Source organism: Vigna radiata, chromosome 8 (assembly GCF_000741045.1).
Source record: "Vigna radiata var. radiata cultivar VC1973A chromosome 8, Vradiata_ver6, whole genome shotgun sequence".
NCBI lineage: Eukaryota > Viridiplantae > Streptophyta > Magnoliopsida > Fabales > Fabaceae > Vigna > Vigna radiata.
The window spans coordinates 27,138,308-27,165,561 of NC_028358.1; the positions used below are offsets into that span (position 1 = coordinate 27,138,308).

The following is a 27,254-nucleotide window of genomic DNA, read 5'->3' on the forward strand; positions in this document are numbered from 1 at the left end:
AAAATACGAAAGATTTATAAATATTTTAAGCATAATGATATTTAGACAATATTTTTTTATAACATTTGAACATTAATTACGTGTCACTCTGTAATTGGTCAAAAATTATTTCACAATAATGTTTATGATTATTATTATTGATTGTGGAGTAATATATGATCAATCACATATTGACACGTAATTAATGTTTAAATGTTATTAAAAAATGTTGTCTAAATATCATTATCCATATTTTAAATTAAATATTAAATTCTTTAACCTTTTTATTATGACAATAAAGAATAAAATATATTATTTTCTCGTTAAAACATGAAAAAGTATTTTATAACTTATCTGCTATTTTTCATCTCATATTTCAAATCCAAAGACAAGAAAGAAAAAGTGCGAATCTAAAGATCCTAAACTTTCCATCTCATATTTCTTTTTTTTTTTTTTGCCATCTAAACCAATCATCGATTGATACTTGATGGAGTCAAAATGCTTTTAAAATAAGAAATGAGACCATCATTATCCTATTTTTATATCATAGATTAAAATAAGCAACTTAAAAATTTAAATTTTACTTTCCTTTGTTAATTAGATTTTTCATAATAACTTTCCTAGCATTTTTCTATTCTATCTCTTTAACAATATTAACCACATTAAATTAGTACTTTTTTCTGATAAAAACATATGCGCTACATACATGTATATTTATTTTCTTATAATAAAAATAATAAAATTATAATTATAAAAATAATAAATAATTTTTATAATTTAGTTATAAATAATTTACATTTATTTAGTAAATAATTTTTAATTATTTTGTAAATAATTTTTAATTATTTAGTAAATAACTTTTATTTATTTAGTAAATAATTTTTATTTATTTAGTAAATAATTTTTATTTATTTAATTAAAAAGTAATTAAGTTTAAAAATACTGTTAAATTTAAAAAAGCAGTTATATTTAAATAAAACGGTAACTTAAAAGTAAAATGAAAAAAAAAAAGAGAAATACTAAAACAAAAAATCATCTTTAGGTATATATATATATATATATATATATATATATATATTCAATATTTTATCTATTTTATGGGCACGAGTGAGTTATAAGGTTATTCCAAAACTTAATAAATAGTTAGGTCTGAAATTTGATATATTCATAGGTGGTTTTGTTTTCTAATCTTATATGACAAGAAAAATTGCATTTTATAGTTATCTTCGTAGTTGGTAAAAGTATTAATAAGATATTTAATTCTTATTAATTTATAAAGGTTATGAAGATATATAATTGATAGATTAAATGAAGTTGTAACTATATCGAAAAAGTACATCTTCTGTTTTAAATATTTTAAGATACAAATATAACATCATTTAAAACATTTGTTTTATTTGATAAATCATAATTAGATTTTAAAATAGAAAATAATTTACATTAAAATTGTTATTATTATTATTATTATTATTATTATTATTATCATTATTATTATTATATATATATATATATTTTTTTTTTTTCACTCATGTATACACGTGAAATTTAGGTACCATTCTCCATGCATCAACAAAAAAACATGTGTTTTTGCAATTTCACTCATTAAATAAGATGTTGGTATTATTTTACATATAAAAATAGTCAACATTACACATCTAAAAAAATTATCATTATTCTAATAATTAATATTGAAAAATAAAAATTAATGAACATACATATGTTTATTAAACACTGGTACAAAGAAAGATGTATATACTTACATATGTTTATTTAAGATATGTAATTAATGTGTTTAAGATATTTTATCCAAAGATCTTTCTTTTCCATCAATACCCTCACCACATTTGCTGGCAAAGATTATGAAGGAAGATAAGACCTAAATGATGATGAATATGAAAAACGAATTAATTATTCGTACAAAGGCTTTATAACAATTGACAATCTTTATATTTAAATAAAAATAAGTCGTTGTCGTACGTGGCTTAATTAATAGTAAATTATTTTAGTGGACTTCGGTGGGTGCATGGATTTAAAAATATGGAAAGTTAGGTTCATATTCAACTCCCAATGTCAAATCTAAATCTAAAGAAGGTAATAAAACCCATTATCTAACTACAATAAATTACTTTTTTTGGTTTTGTATTTTAATCACAACTAATTATTTTAATATATTTTTGTAATTTTTTAGTTGATAACATCTATTAATGTTATTTTTATGGTATTCATAATGGATAACTTTTTCTAATATTTTTTTTATTAATATGAGCTAAATAATTCTTTCTATGTAATATTGATTGAGAACATAATATTTTTATTTATGTTAAAAATAATAATCATTATTGATCTCAATAAAAAGATAATTATATTAAATATTAATTAAATAAATTTAATTTACATATAAACAATAGTTTATCCAATAAATGTTAAAAAACCATAACTAATATCAGTAACAAAATATATTTTAAAAGAATAATTAATATCAATAATGAATAAATAGTTTGTCTAATAATAATTTCCTTTTAGTCAAGTTAATATTACAACAAAAATCGAACGACAACTTTTCATATAAATCATATATTTTATTATTAACTATTTAAATTTTGTATAGAAATAAATTATCTTAAAGAACTTCTTCTTTGTATGAAAAATTTATAAAAGCAAGATTTCTTTTTAAGAACTTTAGTATATAACTTAGAGAGAGACTTTTAGATAATTTTTTATACACTTTTTGTATACTTTTAAAGAATATTATTAGAGATTTAGGAGATGGTGTCTCCTCTTTGTATTAAAACAAGATGTAATTCTTTGAAATTCTTTTGTATTTAGTATTGTTTTATTTATGAAAATATATTTTTAATTACATGTTTGTGAATTAGTTTATATTTATTGTTGGATAAATTGATCACTGATCTTATTCTATTGGCTTGGGATTGAGTGTGAATTGATTTCAAGTTGTAATCTAATCAATTTTTCTCATGTTTTTAGATGTTAAGAATAGATCTAAGGCTCTAGCTTATTATAGAGTTCTGATTTTAATGCAAGTGATCCATTCAAGCAGTCATTGAGGTTATTGAGTAATCATACTACAGTTTGGTGGTCTTGAGCTTTAGGTGCTAGGAATGGACCTAGAGTTACCTTTAAAGATCACTCCCATGACATAACTAATTGCATCATCGTAACTAAAGATTGAACCTTTACAAGAGAGGAATAAAGTGATGTAGTCGAGCTTCAACACGTTTTTACTATCTCCAAGTCAATCCTTTACAAATTCCAAACTGTCTAACAACGTATTTTCACTATCAAGTAACTATGTTTTCACATATCAATTCTATTTTATACATTTTATGCAATCTATTTACTGTTTTATTCAAGGTCAATCTAGTTAAAACATTGAGTTTTCTGCAAAATCCCTATGAATACGATACTTGTTATATTATAAACTATCTAATATACTTGCTGAAATATTTGATTAGTTTATAACGGCAACTATAAGTTTTTGGTGTTGTTTCGGAGATTTGTGTCAATAGAATTAGTGTTTCAAACTAGTTTCATCATTGTACAAACTGTATTCAGATTTGGTCAGATCAACATATAGAAAGTATTTGAAATGAATTTCTTATTTGATCATTGGATTGCAATAGTATAAATATACAAATTGATAACCTAATTGGAAAGAGTTAAAAGGGAATAAACTCCACCAATTTAATATCAATTATTATAATATCAATTATAATAATTGTTATATAACACTAATAATTAAATTAAATAAAGGGAAAGTAAATATACAAGAATTAGCTAATAAAGGCTAATTATTCTAATTTAAAACTAATTATTATAATTGATACAACATACTTTCATTTCGTTGTTACATTGAATTTTTTTCATAATTTTCTGCATAAATTCTTCTTTGTATTATTTATGTTGCTTATCATTGTCTAAGCTAATTTGTGTTAAGAAAGAAATAAAAGCAAGTATGCTAATTGATCCTAAGATTGAACGCACAACTGGGAGACTTAACAAAAACAAAAGGCAAAAACAACTCCTGAAACAACAGTTACAGCAGCAAACAAGGACCATAATACCACATCTGATATGAGCGCTCACTGCTAAATTCAAATGGCTGCAGGGAACAACCAACAAAGGTTGTTGGGAGACTACACATTATTTTGCTAATTTAGATCGAGAAGACCCTTTCAACCATATTACCATGTTCTGTAATTTATGTGGAACTCTTGATACAGATACTAATGATGAGGATGTTGTCTATCTCAGACGGTTTCCTTTTTCATTCACAGGTAAAACAAAAATGTGGTTGCAATCTCATCCAAATCAAAGCATAACAAGTTAGGAAGATGTGGAGAAAAAGTTATTGACAAGATTCTTCCAACCTTCTAAATATATTAGTGCAAAGATTGTCATTGCAACTTTCTCCTAAAGAGTTTATGAACACTTCTATGAAGCATAGGAGAGATATGTTATCAAAAAAATGTCCAAACCATGTATTTGATGATGTAGCACAGCTTAATATGTTTTACAGTGGACTTAGGCCACAGACCAAGATGTTATTGGATGTTTCAGTAGGTGGAACCATGGTTCTGAAAAGTCCTGAAGAAGCCACTACAATTCTAAATCTAATTAGAAAACACGCATAATTTTTAAGAATAAATATGTTTTTGTTCCTAAAATATTAGGTAAAATTACAAATGATCCTGATAAAAAACTTTGATATTTAGTTCATGTATTTTCAAAAACATTAATTTTAATTTCTACTTTCAACCGCATTAAAGTTTATCTTAAATGACAAACATCGTTCTAATTCAATATCAGATATGTTGACACATTCTGACGTGTTTTGTATCCTTTATTTTTAAAATTAAATAATTTAAAGAAAAGACTTGGTGAGTCGATGGGTTTAAGTAAATTGAACCCGAATGTGTGGAAACTGCTCTATTTTATCACTTGCACCTTGCGTTCTTCTTCTATTTGTTTACCTCCCTCTCCAACATTCATAGCGCCACCATTGTGAATCTCGCTCCAGCTTTTTCATCTTCACTCACCTATATCTTCATCTTTTTCACCATATTATCAATCTCCACCATTTTCAATTTTCCGTTATACTTCATATACTAAAAGCATTTATCCCTATTTTTGTAATGCAGCATGTAAATTTTCTTCTGATATAAAGAACAACCAGGTCAGATCAAGTTACCCAATTTTCATTCTTTTAACCCATGACTTGATCAAAATGGCTAGATTGCAAAAAAAAATAAAAAATGCAAACATAACTTTCGCCTCTCAACTCAATCCAACTTTAATTTTGTTCGGTTCAATTTTTATTTTGTCAAGCTGATCAGGTGTTCACCTCTAACTAAAATATCATTAATTCTCGTTTTACGTATTTCCTATTTAATAATGACTATAATTTATCACAAAGAACGAGATTAAATAAGAATGTTCTAGTCTGAATGCATTTTACTTCTATCAAAGTATTCATTAACCTGTATGCATTAACAAATATCAATATGGTAGAATGGAAGCAATAATAAGAGTAAAAATTACCAACCCGAATCCTTCACTCTGACGACTACTGTGCCACTAACCTGATCCAGCTGGAAATAATTAGCAAATAATGGAAGGTGAAAACAATAGTTCATACTTCCTACATGGTAAACACCGAAAAGAAATAGCAGTGAACTAAGCGCACCACAGAAACATACTATTGTTTGGTGTCTATGCGACCCAGAATATTGATATTCTCATACCGGAAGAAACCAATAAAGAAATGAACTTCTAATATAATCAATATGTGTTCTATGGGAAAAATCAATAAATTAATAATCAATGTCTAAATGAATTTTCCATGTTACAGAAAATTACAAATTGTATTGACAACAGATGGGTCAGGAGAAATAAGAATTATACAGCTTTCTATTATCCACCATCATCAGTAAAGCTTACTCTGTTTGTTATCCCTCTTGAGCTGAACCTTTAATTTCTTACCACCTAATTGGCAACCGTTCATCATACTAATGGCAGATTGGGCAGCTTCTGGAGTATCGTAACTAACAAACCCTGCAAACCGGAGCTAATCAGATACAAGCTCCACCCAAACCTCATCAAATTCATCAACAGGCCTAACAGTCTTACCAAAACATTTGCTTACGCCAGTCGCTTTATCAACAAAAATTTTAGCACTCAAAACTCTACCAAACTGTTGAAATGCATTTGCAAGCTCTTGATCTCCGTATTCTTGAGGAATGTGATAAATAAATAAATTGGCACCGGGTGGTCCTAAGAAAAATTAAAATAATGAAAATAAAATTCAATTATCAAGGGAATTAACATTTCCCGCTCTAAGGAAAGACATGGGAAAAGGCTTATTATATGTTCATACAAAGGCATTCATGTTATGTACACACAACATACACAAATAAAGAATATAGATGATAACAACCTTCAATCTGACCATTGGAACTTTTACTGGCACCTGAAGATGAATAGTTGCTATTCCCACCTGCAGGTGAAACAGAACCAAGAGAACTACTCACTGGTCTCGGACTTGCAATTCCTCTGGGATATACCATTGGATGCTGTATACCTGGCATTGCAGGATATGAGCCCATGTAACTTGCAGGAGGCGCAGGATAACTTCTAGGGTTCATACTGTGACCAAGCTCAGGCCTCACTGCATTTACTTGGTTCATGTTCATATTATGAAAACCTGGTTGATTCTGCATTGGTGGAAAACGGTATGGCACGAGCCCATAACTGCCAGGAGCCTATTAAGAAAACATGATTATTCACACATATACCTCCTTCAAGATGTTAGGCATGAAAAATAACAAACATTAATTCATAAATGTAATAATATCGGATAAAGCATTATGATTAAACTGAAGAAAGCTCACCGAATTAAGGAGAAAAATGCAACACATTCTACTAGCGCATTACAACAAAACTAACCTGGTAACCATATCCATTATATGGAGGAACATAACCCATTGGCAAGGCTCCATATAATGAGGCTTGTTGAGTATCAGCATGAGGCATGTTAGAAACTTGGGACTGTGCTTTTTGAGCCCTTCGAGCCTGTCTTTCCTTTTCAGTATCTGCCCATTTAACAACCAAAGGAACACCTGAACCCTGCAGAAGGAAAAATAATAATCAGATTTCAATTGTCTGAATTCATATAATTCAGTTAGCCATTTCATTGACAATTTTCACCACGTATGAGTAGTAAAAATATCAACCACCAAGAAAGAAAAGTTATACTGTGTGTGTTAACATCGTAAAAAATAATTAGGTTCTAAATGAACATAATATTTCATTAGTCAAAGTCTGAAACATTAGTGGCTGTGGAGTGGAAATGTAAATTTGAAGTAAATCCTATGCCAATTAGTTTTGAATGAATGCACATCTAATTCCACCACGATGCTAGTTTGCAAGTGTGTTAGCTTCTTCTGTAAATTTATCACGTCATATGTATGATTTCCTATGTGCAAAACTGTGTTTCTGTATAACAATCCCAAGTTTGAGCTACATTCAGATAGGACTCTTTTAATGCAAACACATAGCAAGCCTCACAGGCCAGGGCTTGAATTTTCTCTTTTCCCAAGCTTGAATTCAGTTCAACCCCGTCATATAAACATCGAGTCAACCTAAGCCCACCAATTATCTTACACAAACTAAATGGAGGCCGGTTTCCCTTTCATAAAATTGCAGGGCCAAAACCAGCTCTACACTTCTAAATCGAGAGAAGGATTACAAAACTAGAATGATAAATCAAGTATTGGTGATCCAGCAATAAAATCTGAGACACATAATTAAATGTTCACATTCCTTGCCAACAGGATTTTGCGGCTAGAAGCTGCTTCAAGGTCCAAAGTGCTGCAATAACCATTTAAGACTAAAATTGTAACTTTAGTTTTAAAGCATGGACTTTTCCATTCTACCACATTAGGAACAACAAATATGTTCCTGGATCTAAAACAGCTCATAATGTGAAGAATGATTAATAATGTCCAATCCATTATACTGAAGATTAGTCAGTGCTGATTTACAATTTAGCCAACAGTGTCGGCAAAATTGAAAATACTGCCTCCAAATTGGACACTATCATCAATTATCTGACCACATAGTTGCATTCACAAGATGCACTAAATCAATTTCTCCCATTCCCTACATAATAATCACATAGTAATGAAAAATGCCTAAACACTCAGTTTTACACACGTATTCCACTAGTACCAGTAACCAAATCAATAAATACTGTGAAATGTTCATGTGATGATTTTAACAAACCCCAACCTCCATTGTATGCTTTCCATTGATTGCCTCAAGAGCAGCTACGGCCTGTTCTTTGGTTTCATACTTCAAAAATGCACACCCTACACAAAGAAGTACAGCTACAATAAAGTTTTGCTACTAAGAAGCACCAAATCCCAAAAGGAACAAAGGATAGCTTCATCTGTAACATTAGGCACCTTTACTTGTCTGCTGAGAACCTCTTAAAATCTGTAAATCCTTTATGTTTCCATACTTTGAGAAAAGATCCGAGACCTCATCTTCAGAAATGTTCTTTGGAAGCATGCCAATAAAGAGTTTGTGTTCTGGACACAGATAACAGAGTATTATTTATGGAGACACCAAGGAACTTCGCATTCTTTACATAATGCATAACAAAGGAGTTGCGGAACAAAATATTTAACTACAACATGAAGATATATCAAACCTAATCTTTCCAATTCGCCATCAGCATACTTCACTTGCAACGGACTGGAAGCCTGAATTGGATACAAGAAATAGGATGCTTACCAACCAGAAGGAGAAAAGTATTGTCGTCAGATCATAGTAACTAAAGTACAAATGTCATTTGTCATCAATTACACTCACGCGGCCAGTCAAAAGTACAAATATTCTAAATTTGATTCAGCTTGTTAAGGCATGTTTCAATCGCAACTATCTGGACCAACAATTAAACAAAATAGTAGATTCCCAGCCTGGATGCCTAAGCAACCAACTGAAAGTGGAGCATGGTTCAGAAGGACCTCTGCCCATAAAAAATATCAAAGATGCATAAAAGCATGTTTTCTAAAAGAGATCATTGACTCATTAACACTTACTTTTACTTTTTCAGTATACAGAAAAACATCATCGATTCCCAAATAATGAACACGTATTTCTTACCGGACCGCAACTTTGAAAACAAATTTGAACTGTGTACATATAATCTCAGAAAAATTATAAAGAATTACACGATTGACTTTACTTTAAGTTGCAAAGTGCAAACCCTTTGACGACCAATCTTCCCTACGCTTAAATCAGTTTAACAGGCATATATTTCATAATGATAAAAATAAACTATAAAATAAATCTTATTTATATTTCTATTCGATTTCTCAAAGTTAGCATAGATTGAGGCCTACCCTAATAATATTAGGTGTTTAGTTAAACCGTGATAGTGTGCATAGACTGCCCAAATATCAAACATAGCAAGTGCTAGATATATGGATAGATACAAATTGCTAAAAATAGAGAGATGTAGTGGGCAAATCAAGAGGTGGTGGTCAGCATCAGCGACTTTTATAGAAGCAGACACTTATTCCACACTAGGATTCAAATTCCATGCCATCAAAACATTCCACTTTGAACACTCTCGAAAAGCAGACAACAACAAGAAGAGGAAAAACGAAGATGCAGGAAGCCCACTCACCCCGGGCAGCGTTTTCTTGTTGTGACAGGCATTGACCGCCTTATCCGCTTCTTCCCTGGACGGACAAATCAGAAAGCAGCATCCTGCGAGCAAACAAACACAAATCCGAAGCATGCGACCAGGCACATTTGAAGTTGAATTGAAATTGGAGTTTGGGACGGTTACTACCTCGGGAGGCACGAGAAATTTTGTCTCTGATGATGTTGACCTCGTCAACCAAAGCGAACTCCTTGAACATTGCAAGCACTTCATCCTCCGTCATGCGCTTCGGCACTTGACCTACGAACAGCTTCACACTCTCCTCGCTACTCGATTTACTCTCTTCCTTCACCTCCGCCATTAATGACAGCCACAACTACCACCAATCTCTCTCTCTCTCTCTCTGATTTTCTCCGAGTAACACTCTCTTGCTTTTTTCTTCTTCCGCTACGCTTCTTTCTCCAAAATCTTGGCTTGTAGCTTCGAAAATTTGGGCGCCTGTGCCTCTACGTGTCGTGTGATTTGGTTTGGATTGGAGTGGTCGCAGGGAAATAGCAACAGCAATTGCAATAGGAATAGCGAACTTAGATCTTCCATAATATTTTCTTTAATAAATATTATTAATATTGTATATAGTTATTTTGAAATTAGAAAATAGGATGGCATTGTTAATAAATAGTGAATAGTTTGAGTAAGGGCTGGAATGTGGGGAATTTTACGAAAATGCCACCAGGTACAGCTGTTCAGGAAGTGGGCTTGTTGGTTCGTGGTGGTGGTAGTAGTGGCGTAGTGGATGCTGCTGGTGGGTGGATGCCCTTCATTCTTCAATCTTTATTCTCACTCAACTTATTAATTAAACTTCTAATCTTCTAATCTAATCTAATCCAAATGCTAATCATTTTCTTCCTAATAATAATACCACTGTCTAAACAATCACGTCAAAAATAATAATGGATGTCGTTATACACGCTGTTAGGTTTTTGTGTACCGGAAAAAAGGGATCGGATAAATTCATAATACATCATTTTTTTATTTTAAATACTTTTAATTCTTATAGATTAACCAAACCATTTATTATCTTAAATAAGTCGTGAACTTTTAAATTCTCATATTCCTTTTAATATAATATTATCTTAATGTGGTGTTTGAATTTTGAAAAATCACTATAGACAAAATTGCCTATCCATGTCAAGGTCCGTTAATTATACGTTATCTCTTTATAAATTTATAATATAATTTAGTTTAAAAGGAGTTTGGCAGAATTAAAAAAAGTACCATAAAAGCAGACACCTTGTCTTATTTCAGTAATCAAATTTAGTTGCAGATGGTTAATGAGACAAGATAATGATAAATACTCTCATTGTTTCTTAATTCTTTGGAAAATAAAGAAAATAAAACAACAAAACTACAACATCTTCATAACTCCTACAAAATATGCAACATAGACGTTGGAACCTGTCTTGTCAAGAAACTCAACTTTGCTAAAAAAATGCACACAGCAATTCCCTTCTGCAATGAATGAGCATTTAGAAATCTAAAGTACATTGAACACATAGCATTTTTTACTAATCATGAGCTGCAGCTGAACTTTGTCCTTTTCATGCCAAACCTGTTTCTCCAAAAGAGAATTATAAAGTGTTAGACCATTTCGACAAGCTCCTGTTCTACCTAGGGTTGCGCAAAAAATAGTGAAATGTAATCTATTATAATTAATTGTATTATATTATAAAAAAAATTGAATCATTTTTATTATAATTTAAATATATTATTTTATGATTTAATTTTTAAAAATTGAACTTAATCAATTTTGGATTCAATTAACTACAATTAATTCTATTATTTTACGATAAAAAAATCACTTCGTCATAAAATAATTATAATTTTTTTTTAATTTTTTCTCTTATGTAATTATTTACAAGTAAATTTATTAAAAAAAAGTCTATTTTGTTACAAAAGTGAAAAGCATTGAGTTAATTTATCTTTAAATTTAATTTGTTATATATTAATTCAAATATATTAAATTTAATTATTTGATCGTTAACATTCTTTTTATACGCATTCGGTATTAGATGAAGTTCATATAAATTGTACTAAATATATTTATTTCACTTTCCATTCTATTCATATACTTTTTAAACTAGTAGGGCCGTATTAGCTTTATCCAGAAATATTTATAGAAGAAAAATAAAAAATAAAAAAGTTTCTTTTTTCTATAAACTACATGTAATTTATATCTTAAAAATTAATGAGATGAAATTTTCAAACAAATTTATACATAAACTAATTAATTTATATGTTAAGATAGTTTTTCTTTTCTTTCTAATAAGAGTATTTTTCCTCTAAAAAAAGTAAAAATAGTATAGTGGTTAAAATTAGTGCAGTTTACAATTCAGTTAGTATTTTAGTTTAATTTATATTGTGGTTTAGTACAATTTACAATTCAGTCCGTAGTTCAGTTCAATTTATATTGTAGTTTAGTACAATTTACAATTCATATAGTAGTTCAGTTCAGTTTATTTTGTAGTTTAGTACAATTTACAATTCAGTTAGTAGTTTAGTTTAGTTTATATTATAGTTTAGTATAATTTAATACAGTACAGTTCAATTTGATAAAATAAAAAAACAGTTCGGTTTGTCTGAACTATTTTAAAGTTCAGTTTATACAAATTAATTTTTAGTTCGGTACAGATTTTAACAGTACAGTTCCATTTGTCCACCCCTAATTCTACCGTACATCTACATTTATTTCCTGTTCTTTTGCTTTATGGGATTTTAAATTTCATTCCTTTGTAATTTATTTATTAAATTCTTACTGTAGATCATGTTTTTTACTATATCATTTTCTGGAAAGTTATGGAACCTAAGAATGAAGACAAAATGTTTACTTTCTTATTGAGTAATTTCAACATAAGTATAACCTTAATCACTAACAATTACTCAAACTACAAAACCAGATGACTCTTATTTTTTCTGTCTGACAAGGCAAATTAACAGCAATGACAGTTAATTAGTCTTGCTTTTTGTTCTTTAATTTAAGTATTTTAGTGTGAATTTTATTTATTTTTTTAATTTTAATACTAAATTTTAAATATTAACCACACAAACAACATACTATTAGAATCCATCTCATTTTGTGAGATGTAATTATAACAATAGTGAAGACTATGTTGAATTAATTTTAGTCCTAAACTCTAAATGACTCTAATAGTTAACATGATAAAGTAAGTTTGTAATAATAATGTTTGAAACATGGATAACAATAACAATTGGAATGATTAACTTATTTAAGTATCAACAATATGAAAAGTGGTTAACCATAGTAATGAAAGAAAATTGTTTCAAAATTTATTTTAACAGCCAAAAATGTAAAAACTAGTTTTGAAAAGTTAAACATGTTTTAAAATTGTCATGAAACCAAAATGCACAAACTGTAAAAAATTACATTATTATTCAAGGAAAAACCATGACCATATACTACAAATTTAATTTTCCCATGCACATGCTATGATAATATGGGTTTTTTTATGCTTAAAATATACAGAAATTAGATTGTTAAGATCATGTCAAAAAAGAAAAAAAAAATCTGAGGTTTTTTTGGTAAGACATTATCTTGTCCTGATAATTTAGACAGTGTTAATCACAGAATTATTGGGGTTATATTGGACGCTACATAACACCAATATCATTATTGAGATTATGTGGAGAAGAAACTAGACAGTACTATTGGTTTAATTGGTGAGTCGAGAAAAAATTAGTCGTAAAAATAGCATTGCTAATCACGATGGCCAAAACCAGACTAAAGAAAGAAACTTCCTTAAAATCAAATGAGTTGGTTGCAACCAAAATTCCAATCAAGAATGTCTTACACGTTATACCTAAGAGTATGTATCTTATCAAGTTTCTCCAAAAATGTACTTGCTCACCAAAATCCCCAACAACTAAATAGCCTAGAATACAAAACAAGAACAGGAAGTAAAAGCAAACACTATCTGAGAGGAGAAAACTATCTAAAGATCCAAACCATCCATGCAAAAAACAACCAATATTCAATACCCTTTTGTTAATACAATTGTGGTGGTAAGGGAGAAAGTACAACAATTTTGAGTCTCTCTAACTGGTCAGCACCACAATGCAGTAAGCCTGGAAAGAGAAAAAAAAAAAAAAAAGCATGACAACTGCATGCTAGAGAAATGAATCTCATAATATTCATTGTGTTATTGCAGGTCAAAAATGTAATCTTGTTCACGGGGGAATGCACTTCAAATGACTGGGCAAATAACGAGAAACAAAAAAGAATTTTCCCAATTGGGAGGGGTTTTGTATGCAAAGGTATTAGTTTTTTAGCCTTTCATTATTGTAGTGGTTAGTTGGTGTAGGCACTGGCTATCAGTGGAGATTCCTGTCACTAGATTGCCTTCAATCCAGCGAGTTTCCTTAGCTCCTCGCACAGTATAAATGTAATTGTGGTTTGTGGTCCTAATCTTGCAAAAATTGCAAAGCCCCTGAGACAAAAGTTACAGCATAAGTAAACTACTAATACACAAACAGTAGTTGTGATTTGTGAAAACGTTCAGTAAGTCATTGATCATAGAAGATTTTTATGATGTGAAAAAAAAAGCTAAGGAACAAGAACCATGCTGAACAACATAAACTCACCCTTTGTAAAGTCCCCTTGGACCCTCACTGAGCAGTACCTGGTACCACATAAGAAATGCATCATATAACAACAGTAATTTTATGGCGAGTGCAGTTATTCAGACATGAATGGCATCCTATTCATAGTTGGGGTTATGGAAGTCATTTCTTTATTATTATTACAAACTAATATAGTAAACAATTTCATCTGACTTTAATTCTCTAAACTCATTCAGAGAGATTTGATTTAGGACTTCTTCTTCTTTGTTGTTAAGTATCTTTCGCTCTTTCTTGAATAATATTTTTCATTATAGACACAGGAGGGAGGCAAAGAATTTTGTAATCCAAAATACAATGCAATCATTCTGCTTGAACCTTTCAGGTGTTATTACATAAGCAACCAGCACACATTTTCTCTCAAAAAAGAATCAGGACAAGCTATACTTGATTTCATGAATGCATGAAAGTAACATAGAACTTGTAGGCACAGCACCAAATTATCAACTAAAGTCAACCTTTCAAAAGCAAGACAAACTAAGAATTTACCGGATTCGCAATATGCTAACCAAAGAAATGCTCGTCAGAAAGAGTTAATGAAGGTAGTAATAGAATAAACTTACACCATCTGTATAAACCTCACAGGAACGAAGTTATTAGATGACTAAATATGCCCAGCCCAATGAACAGATTGATTTAAAGGCCAATTGCTTAATATTTCCGAAGAATAACGATTTTAAATGCACAACTGTGGCCTCCACTAAGGAATTTTTCTTTTCTTTTTACAAGTTCCAGCAAGGAAAATTAAAAAAATCTTGTTCCCCAACTCACTTTAGTTCATCAAACCTCGCCCTTGAGAGTCAGGGAGTCGTCTCACATAACACTATGATATTAAGCGATGTCCCATTTTAGAAAAAAATTGAGCTATGCTCTTTGGACCCTGCTATAATCAAGTAGTCATCATCATCATCAAATAAAAGTGCCTGTCCCTTTATATCATTTCAGGGTTCAGGCAAAAGTTTGTGAAGGTATGAAGAATGATAAATCTGTATTGGGCAACAATATAATCTAATTGGGTAAAGCAACAAAAGACTGGAAGAAAAGAAAAGATAAAAAATAAAAAATAAATAACCTGGTATGCACAATGAAACCCTCCTTTATATATTCTAATTCCGGCGGCTTCTCGTTGCAGCATGAGACGTGTTTTAACCATATCTATGGGTGCAGTTACAAGGGTGCTGAGTATGCCTGCAACAGAGCTTGAGCTATACAAGGAGCAAAGCGTGATCAGCGAGGTCAGATAATGGAAAAGAAATTATTTAAAAAATAATGAGAAATTGTGAAGGCACAAGTTCAGATAATCCAGAGTTGTATGATATGCCAATCTAGAAAAAAGAGTGTTTCAGTTTGTCAGATGAACGAAACAGGTTAGACAACTTCCATAAGATATGTACTTTAGTTTTGATACACAATAAAATCATATTATATTATTCAGATCAATAATATAATTTTTTGTTCAAATTTCTTTAGTCTTATTATTCTAAGTCTGTCACCCATGATTTTGATCAATTTTCAGACCTTAACAAATACTCCATTTGCTTTGAATCAGCTGGCATCAGAAAAGATGTAAAGAAGAAGCAATATTAGTAGCAGTGTCATACATCAAATGTATAGGAAATCCTTCTTCAAGAGATGTCCACCTCACTAAAATCTGCAAAATAACAAAATTTAACAAATGATAAAAAGGTAATAAGAGAGTTAACAGCGAAGACAAAAATGAACAGGGGAGAGAAGCAGAAAAACAAAATTACGCTTTAAAAGTTTACCTGTTTGGTTTCGTCATATGTAGCCAGCTGGGATGCAGTCAAGACTGCTGCTCTGGCCATGGCAGGGCCCACTCCCTTCCACAAAGCTCTGATTCCCTCTTCAGATAAAGTCCTTCGAAGCTCTGAAACTGGTCCACTCTTTCTCATGTCTGGATTCATTTGCAAACGAACCTGATTGTGGGAATATGATTTTGAAGAAAAAGGAAAAAAAAAAAAAAAACATTTGATTTAATACTTAAAGATATGAGACTCACCTTGAGAACTTCCATTGGATTTGTCAGTGCAGTTGCAATTGCGCCAGCAAACATTCCCGAAGCAATTTTAACTAAAACATTGGAGGAGCCAAAAGCAAGATCACAGGCATACTTAGAGGGTTCATAAAGGCCCAAGCGGAGTCCTCCATAAACAACTGACCTTGTAAGTGCAGGTGTCAAACCTTGATACAAAGACTTTGGTCCTTCATTTTTCACCGCACTTATAAATATTTTTCCCTGGACAAATGCTCAGCTGATAAACTTTTGTATTATAATGTGATAACTAAGGTCTAAAGACGAAAGATTGTACTCAGCAAACTACCATTCCACTCAAAGGACCTTTCTGGCCAACAAGTTGCATTTGTAGCCTTACTTTCAATACATCTGCACAGAACATAGAAACATATTATATATGCAGCATCACATTGTTCTTTCATTCATAAATACATCAAACCAGTCCTCAGGATATAAACGCTTATACAGTTTAGACACCACTTTATCATAACACTTTTAACATACTGGATACCAACCAGTGTTATATGAGTATTGTCAATGAAAGTAATTTCAACCATTGATGAGAAAATGGAGTCAGTGGATTCTAACAAATTCATATTTTTTTATGCATGTGAATAAGTTTTATTTTAGTACTATTCATTCTCAACTTTGAGATCTTGATTTTGAGAACCTCTATTCTATACCAACCTCTATGTTAAAGAACCTTGAAACTAAGTATTTATTCTCTCATCAACAGTTAAGATTTCCCACTAAAGCTAAGAAAATCCAATCTCTATATTCACAGAGTGCCACGTTTTCTGTAAGTCAGATAATATTCCATAGAACTCTATTCACTCTCAAACCCCATCTTTATAGGATATACTGAACATTAAAATTGGCTCAAAAGTCCAACTTTTGTCATCAATATGGACATTAATATGAAATCAAATTGACCATTGAAGGACCAATCTGATGCCATGCATAGCCTAAAGGAAGCTGAAAAGTGGTTCTATACTGATAAACAGTTTATACTCAACCAAATCAACGAATTGAAATTGCAATTATGCACAAACCTTGATGCAAGGTAGTAGGTGAAGGAAAAAAATACAACTTTAAAAACCCAAGTTAATATCCAAACAGCCCTAAGCAGAATAAACATAAAGCAGTAGCAAGGAACATAGAGAGAATCAAGGCACCTAAAGGGTGAGTAACTCCAGTTGCAACCGCCACGGAAAGTCCACTGGTAGCAAAGTGGTTGAAAACAGTGGAAGGCGACGCAGCCCAGTTCTGCTTCTCATCATGTTCGAGTCCTGACACATTTTCTTCTCAATACCCATCATTCAAAATTAAAACTTTATACTTAATAGTGCAGAAGAAATCACGGGTACCCGATGTTACATTTAAAAGAACAAATCATTTCGTTCAATTTGATATTTTGGTTAAAGGAATAGAAGCAAACATAACCTGAAGGCGTGGAATTGTTGGAGGTTGAATTCTCAGGCATGTTGTAGCTTTCTCCCGATCACTGTGTGCGAAAACTGAAATGCCTTAACAGATCTTACTCTTTGATTCGTGATTCGAAACTGGGTACATACAGCCCCAGGTGAAGAGAAAACACCTGCTCCTGTGGGTTCGGGAAAGAGAAGCATATGACTAAACAAATAATGTTCTTTTTTGTTGAAATTAAACAACTAATAAAAGAATTAACCATCAATCTCTTCTCAAAAATATATTTGGAGGATGGATTAATTATGTAGACTATTTTAATTTGGGGACCCATTAATAACAGTAGAATCGATTATTTGTTCTATAAAAAAAAAAAAAGTAGAAAGTGAGAAGAAAATATTTAGTAACCGTGTATAGAATTTTTCCCATGATTTTACAATTAAAAAAGTTGTACAAAATCTCTCAGAAATTTTAATTATATGTGATGAAAGGGACTAATATTCATCGATATTGTAATTAATTTAAAAATGCTAGTAATACAGTCTTTATATTAATAGAAATTATTAAGAAAAACCAAATTATGATGGATTTCACTTCTCATCCCTCATAAAAACAAATGGTGTATTCACATTTTCTTAAAAAAATTATATTAATTTACAATAAAATGAATTAAAATTACACATAAACATTTAGGCTTAATATCTATTTTGTCCCTCAAAATAGGAGTTTTGTTTAAAATTGTTCTACTTTTTTAAAAAGTAACGATTGGTCTCACTTTTTGAAAAAACTGTATGAGTTAATCCTTTTTGCTAACAACGTAAAAAATTTAACGTTGTAGCTGCCCCCTGGACTAAACTTGATGAACTGTCAATTTTAAGTGATTGTGTGGCAGTTTGGTGGTCGTTTCGTGACAGTGAGGTTAAAATTGGAAGAAAAAAATAGATTAAGTGGGATTTTTTTTTACAGTAGTTAAAAAGAGGGGTTAGGGTTTGTTAGTAGTTAGGGATGGCTTCTTCCCAAGGGTGTTGATATTGTTCGAATAGATGGAGCAAAGGATCTCCACGTTCGTCCCATGGTAGTGGTTGGAGGGGAGGTGGGTTGATTCCTATTTGTTACTGTGGTGATATTGCTGTAATCAAAGTGGCGAGAACTATCAAAAATGGTGACAGAAGTTTTTGGGGATGTCCTCATTACAAGGTTTTAAGTATACCTTTTTCAGTTTATGTTCCCTTCACTTTATGCATTTGTTGATAGATTCCCTCACTTTGTGAATAACATGCTGATTGTTCAAGTGGGAGCTCGTGTAACTTTTTCAAATGGTGTTCTGAAGAAGACGTTGATGAAAAAGATTGTACAATTTCCAGGCAAAGGAGGAGGATTAGTGATCTGAAAAATTTAGTGAAGGGTTTGCAGAAAAGGATGAAATTTTTAGTTGTAGCTTTGTTTCTTTCTATTGCACTGGACCTTGAGCTTTTAAGGTTCTGTTTAGGTTGATGTTTTCTTTTGAGGTCCTGTTTAGGTTGATGTTGTTAAGCGGGCAAAGTGGGTGTGTTTTTGTATGTTTTGTTGACGTTGATGTAGGTGGGCAAAGTGGGTGTGTTTCATGTAATGCTTCTTCTAAGTTGGTTGGTAATGTGTACGTGAATGGATATCTTTAGGTGTTTTAGTTGAGTCCTACAATGTATTATTTACCATTGACCATTGTCAATTTAATTGACTTTTTAATTCAGTGTTTTATGTTTGAATAAGTTCCTCGTTTGGTTTAAAATTATTCACAACAGTCCTTATTGTATATGATGATGACATGGTTGTTAACATAACATTGACACAGGTTAATGCATGAAAGTGCTTTCTGTAATTAAAGGACATAAACATTAATCAAAAGATATCAAAGTACATTACCAAAAAACTTAGTTAAAGTTGTTGCACCACATTACATGACCATCAAAGTCAACAAAAAAACATCATTATCACAGTACATAACCAAAATGCTTAATTAAAGTTGTTGCACCACAGTACATGACTATCTAAGTTGATTTTCTTCTAAAATGTAATTTTTCCTCGATGTTGTTGGATTGAGTGATTGGGACTTGTGGTGCCTGTGATGGTTGAGTTTGTTGGGTACTTGGTGGTGCTTGTGATGGTACAGGAGATTGGCTACTTGGAGGTGCCTGTGATGGTTGAGTTTGTGTTGTTGTTTCTGCTGGTTCGGGACGCAAAGGGCAGTTGTTTTTGTTGTGGCCCCTCTGACGACATACGCTACATTTTTTTCTATGCCCACCAACACGCATTTGGGTGTCATCCTTAGTTAGCTCCCATGGCTCCAACCTCCTTTTTTCTTTGGTCTCCTTGGCATCTTCCTCTTAACTGGTGGTAGTACATCAGGATAGGTTGTTCTTTCCCATAACAAGTGGCCATTGACTGGAAAAATTATTGACGCATACGTCTCTTCATATTGGATCTTCTAAAGCAAGTAGGTATAGAATCTTCTGGGTCTAAACTGGAGTAGTTAATTGCCGCAATTGCATGACAGCATGGGATGACACTTATCATCAACTTTTTGCAGCTACAGTCTTTAGTGTCCAGGTTCATTGTGAACTTGTTGCCAATGGATGATGTGTGGCTAACCTAAAAAATCTTTCTCGCAAACTAGCTGAAATAAATCAATCATGTCAACAATGAAGATGTGTGACAAATGTATATGAACAGAAATGAGAATATTACCTTGGGACCCAGAATCTTGATAAAGTTGATTCGTTTTGAAGTCTCTTTTTTATCTTTGGGCATATTGTGAAATCCATAGATGTTACCTTGCTTTTGTTAGTGGCCCATTGTTTCATGAGATAAACTCTTATTTCCTCCAGCATGGTGATAATTGGTTTTCCTCTAGCATTAACAAGAACACTGTTGAAAGCTTCACTGATGTTGCTATCTAGGGTGTCCACACATTGCTTGACCTGTGAAGCGAGATCTTGACCAAAACTTGTTGCACAAAAATTTCCAAAATAGGTTACCATGCATGAGTGACTGAAATGTGCATGCAATGGGCAATGGGTTACCTTGGGGGAATGCCTATGAGGTATTTGTATGCTTCAACATTGACTTCTTTAATTTTCAGCACTTCTCTCTCCCAAGCCTGGGGATATGTGCATGTGGTAGCCCTCCACATCAGATTCTTTAATATTTGACCACCAAACCTTTTCCTGAAATTGGCATAGAGGTGCCTCAGGCAAAATCTTTATTCTGCCCCAGGAAGAAGCTCCTGGATAACTGGCATTAATCCCTGCTCACATGAAATAATTATTAAAAGGGTTACATTTAATAAAGGATAAATTATATAGTAATGTAAGGATTACATTTACCTTTTGTTGGTCAGACATGCACGTGCACTTCCCACAGACTTCATTTCCCCTGAGGTCTTCAATTAATAACTGCAAAAACCAGCTCCAACTGTCTTTGTTTTCCACTTCGACAATTGCATAGGCAAGGGGCAACATTTGCTTGTTTGGGTCCCTACCAACAACAGTGAGCTTCTCCTGTAAGACCCATAGAAAATAAAAATAAAATATATTTTTATTTATATTAAGATAATTTATTATGACTTTGTTCTGTGGGTTAAAAAGTGTTGGAGTAGAAAACGAAATTAATTATGATGGTTTTAATTAATTTATAAAATGTATGAAATATACTAAATATTATTATTTGAAAATTTATATCATTGAAATTCAGTTGGTTTAGTGGTTGATGGTTGGTTGTTTGTCTGAATGTGAATTTAAGGTTGCGAGTTCAAAACCTTGGAAGGATATATGTTGCTTATTTTTCTTTTATTTTTATTTAAATAATGAATGCATGGTTTTATTTTGCTTTAAGGAGAGAAGAGATTTCTTTTATATTTTCATGCCATGCAACTAGAGAACGTTACAGTGAGTTCTTTTGGTAGAAAAGGTTCCAATGTATATGTTTTATTATGGAAAGTTAATTGGTTTTATTTTTAGGTTTAAAGGGGGAAAATCTGAATTAGTGGAGGGATTTAATAGAGAAAGTAACATTTTTTTTTAGTTAGGTATCTTAACAAGAGTTAAAGCCCAAATGTGAGGGCCCAGTTGTGAGATTTAAGAGTGGTTAGGTTAGAATTAGCGGGGATGGTACTATAGTGAAGGGAGAGGGAAAAGAAAACCCTAGAACCCACCGTTACTCAATCTTTGAGTATTTAGAAGAGAGTAAATCGAGAGAGAGACGCTGCCACAAGAAGTAGAGACATTATTACGAGGGAGAAGCTTCTTGCTAAGCAACTTTGAAGTAAGAGACTGTGGAGGTTGAATCCAAAAAGGTAAGGGGACTAATCCGAAATTTTGTGTGGTTGTTTGGAGTATTGGGCATAGTTGTATTGGGTTGGTTGTTGTTATGCATGTATGTTCTTTATGTTTTATCTGAATAAGTTACGCAGGGTTTCAAAGAGAGAAACCATGAGGGTTCTCGATTTCTATACGAAAGAAAACAAGAGAGGAAGAGTTTATTTTGAAAATAGGAAGTAAGAAGAGTTAACACTCTTAATTATGGATGTGCATGATGTATTCTAGTAGAGTCTAGGACTTCGTTGGACCCTAAAGAATATGGTAAGGTAGTGACGGTTGTAGCTTTGGGTTTAGCTATGGAAAATGTTTTACCTAAAGTGTGTGGATGAGTTTCTTTTAGACGTCGAGGGACATTATCTTCTATGGGTAGACGTATTAGGGTAGAGTTTTGTGTTCTACCAAATGCAGCACCAATTTTGGTTTAAGTGTATTCATGGAGTGGTTGTGTTTTATATATATATGTATATGAGTAGAGTTTCGGGTTGCAGGGGAGGAGATGTAATGTTTTATTGTCTATCACTATTGCATGAGATAGAAAGGGTATGAATTATTTTGACTCTGTGCTTATTATATAGAGTCGCGTGAGTGAATGGAAAGGAGAAAACAATTTCTATATGACACTTTGTTCTAGCTGATTCATGGGTATAAATGAAAAATGTAGAATAGATTTATGCTAATTAACTATGCATGATAGGAGAGAGAAAATTATGAAAAATGATGCATGGAATGTGGTTGGTTACCTAAAATGGAGTGGGACCCGCGAAGGGTTATGAAATTAAGTTAAATTATTTTTTTATGTGATGTATATATGCATGGCATGTGAATATGGAAAAGTAAATGGAATGCACTTGGATAGTTTTCACTTTTACAGGAAGTGACATGAATGGAAAGGAAGAGGTTGGTAATGGATTCATGTGGGGTCCATTAGTTGTGTATGCATTAAATTTATTTTATTTTAATGGGTTGGTATTACTTATTAGAAAAGGGGGTGTGTATAGTATATATTTTCCTTTTTCATATTTTGGTTGATTTGGTATGATTACTTTATTATTATTTTGAGAAGGTTTATTACATACAGATTTGTTGTTTGGTTGTGTGAGTTTAATATTATTTATTTCTTGTGAAATCAGATTTATGTTTGTGATGCCCGGTGAAGCTTCTGAAAGAGTGGTGGAAGTAGCACTGGTACTTGTCCGGTGAAGCTCTCTAAGAATAGAGTGGTGAGGGGTGTATACTTGTCCGGTGAAGCCCAAGGGGGTGGTGGAAAGTATATACTTGCTCGGGGAAGCTCTAAGAGAGTGGTGGAAAGTGGTGTACTTGCCGATGAAGCCTTTCAGAGAGTGGTGGGGAAATGTCTTTGTATAATGGTGTCATAAAGTATACTTGCCCGGTGAAGCTCCTTAAGCGAGTGGCGGGAGGTGATACTCGACCCTGTTTTGTATACAAGCAACTCAGTGGTGATTTAATATATATAGTAAATGGTTTCAAATGAACTCGGATATGAGTTGGTGAGTCACCGAGTGAGTCTGGATGAGATTTGGTTATTTGGTGAAATAATTGTATGGTTATATGCGAGTGACTTTGAATTCTGATAGTGTAATTGGTAATGAATTATTTTGATGACTTGTTTCTATTAGCTCACCCTTGCATGTTTGTGGTTGTGGTTTCCACCTACGATGATCGTACTTGTACGGGAGTAGATGTTGTTGCAGGTGTAGCTAAAGCGAAGTTGAGTGATGAGATACGTGGGAGAACTATGGGATTTGAATTTCAACATTAATAGTTTTGTAATGAAGTTTTGTGAACACTTTATATTTATTACGTTTGAGTTATGAGGTTTTTCTAAACTTAGTCAAAATGAATAGGATTTTTTTTTTATGCAAATCGTATTTCGCAATGGTATTAGAGTTAAGTTTTCAAAAGTTTTTGTAAACCTATGACATCCCAAAAACTGGGGTGTTACATCTCCCCCTTGTACTGACCTTTCAAAAAACATCCATCTAAACTTATAGTCGGCCTACCGCTGATGAAACTGTCTTTACAAGCTTTGAGACAAACATATATTCTTTGGAAGATTGTGTCACCATTAGCAGCGTGAACTTTAATCTTCACTGTTGACCCTGTGTTACACCTCAACAACTCATGTTCATAGTCATAGATCCTTTTAAATTGTTCCTTGAAATCTCCTTCAAGTTGTCTTGATGCAATTAACTATGCTCTTCGTGCCTTGGAAATTGTCACATTCGTATTCCATTTCCTTAATGCTTTACTGTGTATGTCACTCACCTTTAAATTAGGATTGTCAACTAAAGACTTATCTAGTTCCTAACTCAACCATTTAGATTTCATTAGTTTAATGTTAAGTTGCCTACTGCAATTATGGGTATCAATTATCTTCCTTGCCAAATTTTGCGTGATGGCAAATACCCACAGTAAGCTACCCATGGGCACTTACATTGGCCACCCATGCATCTGACCCTCACCCTACGGTTATCATTTTTCACAAATTTTAGAGCCCTTCCAGCATGAACAATATACCTTCTAATGGCATCCTTAAACTCATCCTTGTCGCTAAATATGGTGCCTACTTCCCACCTATAATCTGTCATTGACTTATGTTGTGCATACTTTGGAAAGGGACCAACACATACTCTATCGTCAATTTCATCCTCCTCACTTCCACTGTTTTGTGGCATTAAGAGCACATCAGACTCTCATTTACCATCTGACAAACCCTTTCCTTGTTCTTGTGCTTCATCAACATTGTCTTCATGATCATTATCTTCATCCGCGTATTCATCACCACTCAGATCATTCATTCCTGGTTGATCCTCACTATCCACTTCCACTTCTTCTTCACTCTCAACTTCTTCTTCATTGTGAACATCAACTCTAACGTCATTGTCAACTTCTTCTTCACTGTGAACCTCACTGTCCACTTCCACTTCTTCATTCTCAACCTCAACTCGACCCTCAACACATTCATTCTCAACCTCTATTGCACCCTCACTGTGAACCTCAACTGGAGCCTCAACACCCTCATTTTCAACCTCCACTACACCCTCAGTACGAACCTCAACTCCACCCTCATTCTCAACATCAATTGGAGCCTCAACACCCTTATTCTCAACCTTCATTCCACCCTCATTCTCAACATCCAATCCATCCTCAACAGCCTTAACTTGTTCAACTTCTTCGTCCCCAACCCCACTACCCTCACTACTGTCTGTAGGTCCTTCACATAAGTAAAGCATATCATTCACATCATTTTCTACTACCTCTGGATTGTCCAACCCATGTACAACATACAGGTTTACTTTCCCCAAACAATAAGCCACCCTCATCATGTTCATATCTCCTTTATCATCATACAACTTATGTAATAATGGTTGAACATTGTAATATAACTTTGCTACTTGAATGTAACCCAGCTGTTTAAGTGAACCTAATATTCCAAAATAACACCATTTATCGGGGTCAACGTCCCAATAAGCTATCTCCCCACTTATATACTTAAATGACACTTCTTTTATTAAGGTCCCACAGTGGTGGACCACTACCTGAAACCTGTCATCAGACATACCAACCCTAACCCTGCAAATGCAAACGGGGACCACTAAATTAAGTTAAACTACGACCTATGGGACCACTATCAACCCTCAAAACGCGACAACTTTTCCCATAAAACACTTTAACCCATACTCAAAACCCCCAAAGCGCGACAACGATCATAAACAAACAATAATAGAAACTCAGAAAATTATAACAACATAATATACTAATCTATGTTACGCTTTTCAATTCGTTGTGTGTTCTTCACCTTCAAAGACACCCCAACTTACAAACCTTGCACCAAAAATTTTAATCCCAAATCGCAATTTGGCTTCTAACCCTAACCCCAATTTTTTTAACCTCTCTCACTCACAACAGATGTAAATAAAGCTGATAATGCCACACAATAAAGCTGAAAATGTCACGCAATCAATTAAAACTGACACGTCGTTAACTTCAGTCCAAGAGGCAGCTCTAACGTTAAATTTTTGACGCCGTTAGGGAAAAGGACTAACTTGGACAATTTTTTCAAACATTGGGACCAAATGTTACTTTTTAAAAAAGGTAGGACGATTTTGAACAAAACCCCTCTTTCAAGAGACCAAAATAGGTATTAACCCTTAAATTTATTTTGATTATTTGTCATGATTTTTTATGATTTTGTATTTCAGTTTATGGATTTGAAAAAGTGGTGTAAGTAGTTTTGTGTTTTTTAACAACTAAGTATAAATATATTTGAATATTATATCAAGCATATAGTATGGTTCAATTCCTATACAAAAAGTTATGTATTTGATTTGTTTGACATAGATCCTTATACTATGATGTGAAGAGATTAAATATATATAATTTGAACTTCCTCCTCTGTATCTTTTCATACATGAATTTGATAGATTTAGCAAACTTTACAAGTCAGTGAATATTAATACATGTAAGATATAATCAATAAAAATTAATTTTAAATCTATCAATCATTTCTCTTGCTACCCATGTTCTTGCCACACCCACAATTTTCTCGCTTCCCCACCTTTGTTGCTTTTCCTAACCAACATTTGACTTGGTGACATGGTTACCTTGTATATTTCTTAGAATAAGCTTTAGTGTCCATGTATATCACAGTTTGTAACATTTCATTTTTTTTCTAAAATTTATAATTATTATAAAATTACATAATTTAGAATAAAATTTCATTTTTATTTTATTGAAAATTTCAATTAAAATATATTTTATTGAAAAGGAAAAGTTTAAAACTAAAACACCGTCTATTTATTTTGACATTTCTCCTTGAGTACTTGTATCTTCCTCAACATATATATTATCATCTATTTTCGTATAAAAACCATCATCGCAGATAGAAACCACCAAATGAAATGGATGAGCAAATGTAAAACCAAAACCTTTTTTTTTAAAAAAAACAAAATTTTTTCAACAATCCTTTCTTTTAATAAACCAATTAAACAAATATAAAATAAATAAATTATTTTCAAACAAATGCACACACAATGCCCTTAATGGACAGTCTCCC

General features: G+C 32.3%; 2 protein-coding genes across 5 annotated transcripts; both read right to left on the minus strand.

The window, feature by feature from the left end:
• Window positions 1–5,674: 5,674 nt before the first annotated feature.
• On the minus strand, window positions 5,675–10,268 carry LOC106769888 (RNA-binding protein BRN1). 2 transcript variants are annotated; one of them, XM_014655681.2, is made up of 10 exons: window positions 9,860–10,268; window positions 9,692–9,774; window positions 8,711–8,762; window positions 8,463–8,588; window positions 8,287–8,366; window positions 6,943–7,122; window positions 6,578–6,758; window positions 6,434–6,493; window positions 6,127–6,270; window positions 5,675–6,051 (listed from the first exon to the last, which is right to left on the minus strand). In XM_014655681.2, the coding sequence occupies exons 1-10, from the start codon at window positions 10,029–10,031 to the stop codon at window positions 5,924–5,926; spliced, it is 1,206 nt and encodes a 401-aa protein (XP_014511167.1). In that variant the 5' UTR covers window positions 10,032–10,268; the 3' UTR covers window positions 5,675–5,923. The 2 variants fall into 2 exon arrangements, with proteins under 2 accessions (XP_014511167.1, XP_014511166.1); XM_014655680.2 differs by having other exon boundaries at window positions 6,434–6,758; window positions 9,860–10,267.
• A 3,216-nt stretch (window positions 10,269–13,484) lies between these two features.
• Window positions 13,485–18,244, minus strand: LOC106769945 (mitochondrial substrate carrier family protein ucpB). Of its 3 annotated transcripts, XR_001376385.2 has the most exons (10): window positions 17,841–18,215; window positions 17,573–17,686; window positions 16,705–16,766; window positions 16,383–16,619; window positions 16,129–16,299; window positions 15,964–16,013; window positions 15,435–15,567; window positions 15,134–15,242; window positions 14,327–14,364; window positions 14,072–14,172 (listed from the first exon to the last, which is right to left on the minus strand). XR_001376385.2 is itself a non-coding variant. In XM_014655758.2 (9 exons), the coding sequence occupies exons 1-9, from the start codon at window positions 17,878–17,880 to the stop codon at window positions 14,076–14,078; spliced, it is 942 nt and encodes a 313-aa protein (XP_014511244.1). In that variant the 5' UTR covers window positions 17,881–18,188; the 3' UTR covers window positions 13,485–14,075. The 3 variants fall into 3 exon arrangements, 2 of the variants coding, with proteins under 2 accessions (XP_014511244.1, XP_022640770.1); XM_014655758.2 differs by lacking the exon at window positions 15,134–15,242 and having other exon boundaries at window positions 13,485–14,172; window positions 17,841–18,188; XM_022785049.1 differs by lacking the exons at window positions 14,072–14,172; window positions 14,327–14,364; window positions 15,134–15,242 and having other exon boundaries at window positions 15,439–15,567; window positions 15,881–16,013; window positions 17,841–18,244.
• Window positions 18,245–27,254: the final 9,010 nt, after the last annotated feature.